Below are 4,074 nucleotides of genomic sequence, written 5' to 3' on the forward strand. Positions count from 1 at the left end.
ATACTGAGCACTGTATACTGTGCTTGGACTGATTGTATTCAGAGGTTTTTAATGTTGGCATGTGCATGTAAAGAGCATCAAATGTGGGCACTGTATTAATCTGCCGGGGGTGAGACTATTTTGTATTTTTCCTAACCCCCTACTTTTATGGCTGCAACCAACGCTGCTTTATTTACAACTCGACAAGAGCTTTATCATAATATGCGCTGCTGATGTATTTGTGCTTACAGTGAAATGTGAATCTCCACACACTACTGTGCTGTAGACAGCCATTTCTCTAATTAATCACAGTACTGAATACGCATGGGCTCTTTGCGCATCATTTATTTGCACGTTTACAAAGGATGTTTGTGGTTTCCACTCAACTCTTGAGCAGCACAATAGCTATGTCAATGTGAGATGCTTTGTTTGGATGTTTATGGTTTTCGCTAATTCATGGTGTGCCATATAGTTCTGAGGTCTGCCTTTTGGTCACTCCAAAATTAGTGTGTCATTAATTAGGCTTTTTACTCTAGTGGACACAATTTAGATAATATCCGTGTGTGAGTGTTTGGGGGGTGGGGAGATTATCACTTGGAATGAAGTGTCTGTAATTGTGTGTGTTGAATGTTTGTTTTTGTCTATTTTGCACTAACTCTTTCTTGCAATGCAACTGCAGAGGGGGGATCACCTTGAGTATCATGCGAATACTCTTATTGTCTGTACAAATAAGACAACAAATTGAAGCCAAACTAAATATAAAAAATAACATTGCGTAATGTACACATGAGCCAGCTCATAATTACACACACCAAAAGAATTACAAAAAAAAGAAGTCTACAAAAAAATAATTCAAGTACATTTATATTTATACTGTGATTTAGTAGTTTTATTTTGAACACAACTATAGTAAGCATTCCATAGTTATGCTGACCTCATGTGGGCTATGGTGGTAACAGCTTCTTCCTACAGTATGTCTAATGTATACTTTGTTGTAAGACTGTTTTCACTTGCTGAAAATAACTGATTTGTTTTTTAGTTGAAAACCTGTTATTTTCAGGGAAACCTACAGTCATAAAACAAAGTATATATCAGGCCTTAATGGCTCAGTTTTGTGTGCCTGAAGGACTTGAGCATTGGAGACTGATAATACTGCACAAGCCCTTTTTCTAAAAACTGAGAAACGGACCTAACCATCAGACATCCATTTCAACATTTGCCTTAATGTAATAAATAATTCACAAAACCCTTGCATCATGACTTACTTTCTTAAGGTTGGGGTCAGTGTGACATTCAACCCATATTCACACGGGACCCTTTGCTGTTTGTTCATGGGTCATTTTACCTTTATCTTTAAGTATTTTAATGTTTTCTGTGCAGATTTGACCATTTCCACATTAATGTGTAGACAAAGATGTGCTTCCTTAAATACATTTAATGATTTAACAATTAAACCCAATTAATTTGTTCAGGCAAACAGAACTCAGAATGCAGTTTTCTATAGTCTAAAGTCCAGAGGAATATTCTGTCCTAAGGGATTGGACGTTAAGCAGTTGTAGTGTTGCCCTGGGGCCAGAAACATCACACATACACAAATCCATAAACACACATCTTCATAGACCTTTACCCAGGTCAATACAAAACATTAAAATGTCAATTTGTGGTCCAGTTGGTACAAATATTTTATACAAGTAACAAGTTGGCTGCAGGTCATCAATCATGACAAACACTACCAATTCAGAGCTTTTCTTAAATATATTTTACACAGTATTTCTTAAATAGTACTTCAGTCATTAATTAACCTACCTACCTAGGTGTCATGTCTTATTTTGGAATGTAATGAACCAGATCATGTATTGTATTATGGAAAGTTGATACCATTTTGGCTGTTGGAATTACAATTATTAAATCTTCTCACTCTCACAGAGAACATCATATATAGGATATCAACTGATGGAAATCATAGTTCTTATCCCAAGCTTACTGCGAACTGTGGGGAGAGATTACACAGTAAAACCTGAAAGTTTAAGGACGACTTCACCCATTTTCAACCTATCTTCATATAATTGGTCCTCACTAATGCTCATGATAAAATGGTAAAAAAAAATCTACTTTTTTTTTATTAACACGAGAACCATAATAGCATGCCAACTTTCCAGGAATAGAATTCCCCATAGATGATGTCACTGGTAGGCAGGTTTCTGAATTGTCCATAGCCCTCCTCTGAGACAGAGTGTATAGACAAAAATGGTACCATATAATGAGAATTAGTGAGGACCAATTATATAAAGATAGGTTGAAAATGGGAGAAGTCGTCCTTTAAGTTAACTTATGTTAATTTAACCATTTGTAACTCAGAGTGTACAAATGTAACAACCTTAAGGTCCCTTACAGTCCATTTGGTTACATTTTGTACACACTTTTGAGTTAAATTAACCACATGAACCCTATGAACCCTATAAACTCACACGTGAGCTTGTAGATTATAACAGTTTAAGAGTATAACAGGATTTTACTGTGTAGTTACTCTTGCAAAACTTTCAGTCATAAGTAATCAGCATAGGATCTTCCGGGCTTGTTGGTCACTGTGTGTACGCCTTTTGAAAGAGCTACTAGCTTTTGTGCAAACAAAATATATGTAGAGCATTTTTGTGTCGTTTACACAGCAACAGCAAAGACACTGACCACGCAGTACATGGTGCGGTTCTCCCACCTGACTGTGCAGCTTCCTAGGAGACAATCACAACATTCACTGTAGTAGCAAATATTAATTCAAACACAAAAATACACTACATCACCAAATAAAATAGGTCTTAGTGCTGGTTTAAATACAGGTATAGAGCAAAGGTTTTAGTTGGAAATCAAAACCTTGGGATTTTTGCATTGATTTGTTGATTTATTTTATTTATTTAAAAAAAAACATGCTTCTCGAATAGAATAATCGCTAAGAAAATAAAGTAGAGTTGCAGCCATAGTTGCAAGGTGCATCTTGGTAATGCATTGTTAATGAGCAGTGAAAGTTGCCCCTCCCTCACCATCAGTCGCAGTGTCCCAGTAGCAGGAATTAGCTGTGTGGAGACCAGCGCCACTCTTCTGCATGATGGCACAGTTCACTGCAAAGACGATACGAGGCAGAAGTCACATAACTCACAATACAAATCCATCTGCTCCTTTGTATATAATGTTCATCTTTACTGAGAACAGAACACATCCCCACATGTAAACACACACACAGTAGCATATTACTTTACCTATGTATTTGAATGGTCTCCCTTGTTTGACAAGCTGAGTGAGAGAATGCTCCACTATGGTGGCAGTCCACTGGTTCACTTTGTTCTGGTTATAGTCTGTTCCACCAATCACGCCTTCAATGCACTTGAGACAAAGACAGCAAGAGATAATTATGAACCCAAACATAACAAAGATTGTCTTCACCATGTAAAAAGGTAGAGTTTTTTTTTCTTTTCTACCTCCTTAACTGAGACACTGGCCTCATCTGCGTTGAAGATCACCTACAATGTGATGAAAAAATAATTAGTACCACCTGGATATTGGAACCACATGGATGCTTTTCCTTACACATACTTTTATTTTCATTGCTTATTGATCTCAATAGGCTATCATAAAGTATTTTCAACTACGTTCCAATCAGTGAAAGGCACTGTACAACAAATACACTTATTATTCTTTGATCATGTCAAAGTTATAATTCATGAGGACATAAAACCTCTCCCTTTACCATCTAGCACAGGCCAAAGGGTCAATCATCACCAAAAACAAAGACACACTTTTAGTATTAAAAATATGATTAAAAATATGATTATGTATTTATTATTTAATAGTGGTCATGGGCTATCCTTCTAGGGCTGTGCAATATATTGATATAACATGCCATTGAATATTGTGATAGACAAAATATCAGCCTTGGATCAAGACTATCATAGATGTATTTGATCGATTTTGACATTTTTATATCTACGATCATATTGGCTAGCACCCCCCAGTACGTCCTGCACTGTCATCAGTAAAGCCCGTACTTCCCGGTTGCCCCAAATTTTAACTCGCGCTTATGAGTCTTTGTACAATGTATTAGTT

The 4,074-nt window shown here is 36.5% G+C and overlaps 1 protein-coding gene across 1 annotated transcript in view; it reads right to left on the bottom strand.

Moving 5' to 3' along the window:
• Positions 1-830: 830 nt before the first annotated feature.
• Positions 831-4,074, bottom strand: part of LOC308105948 (dynein light chain Tctex-type 3-like) — a 4,028-nt gene continuing 784 nt past the window's right edge. The window contains exons 2-5 of the mRNA XM_080456919.1: positions 3,450-3,491; positions 3,231-3,354; positions 3,015-3,092; positions 831-2,708 (exon numbers count right to left, since the gene is read on the bottom strand). Coding sequence (XP_080313045.1) covers positions 2,638-2,708; positions 3,015-3,092; positions 3,231-3,354; positions 3,450-3,491 — 315 coding nt within the window. The 3' untranslated portion in view covers positions 831-2,637. The remainder of the gene's footprint in view (positions 2,709-3,014; positions 3,093-3,230; positions 3,355-3,449; positions 3,492-4,074) is intronic.

This window comes from Gymnoscopelus braueri (assembly GCF_963280865.1).
Source record: "Gymnoscopelus braueri genome assembly, chromosome: 18".
NCBI classification, from domain to species: domain Eukaryota; kingdom Metazoa; phylum Chordata; class Actinopteri; order Myctophiformes; family Myctophidae; genus Gymnoscopelus; species Gymnoscopelus braueri.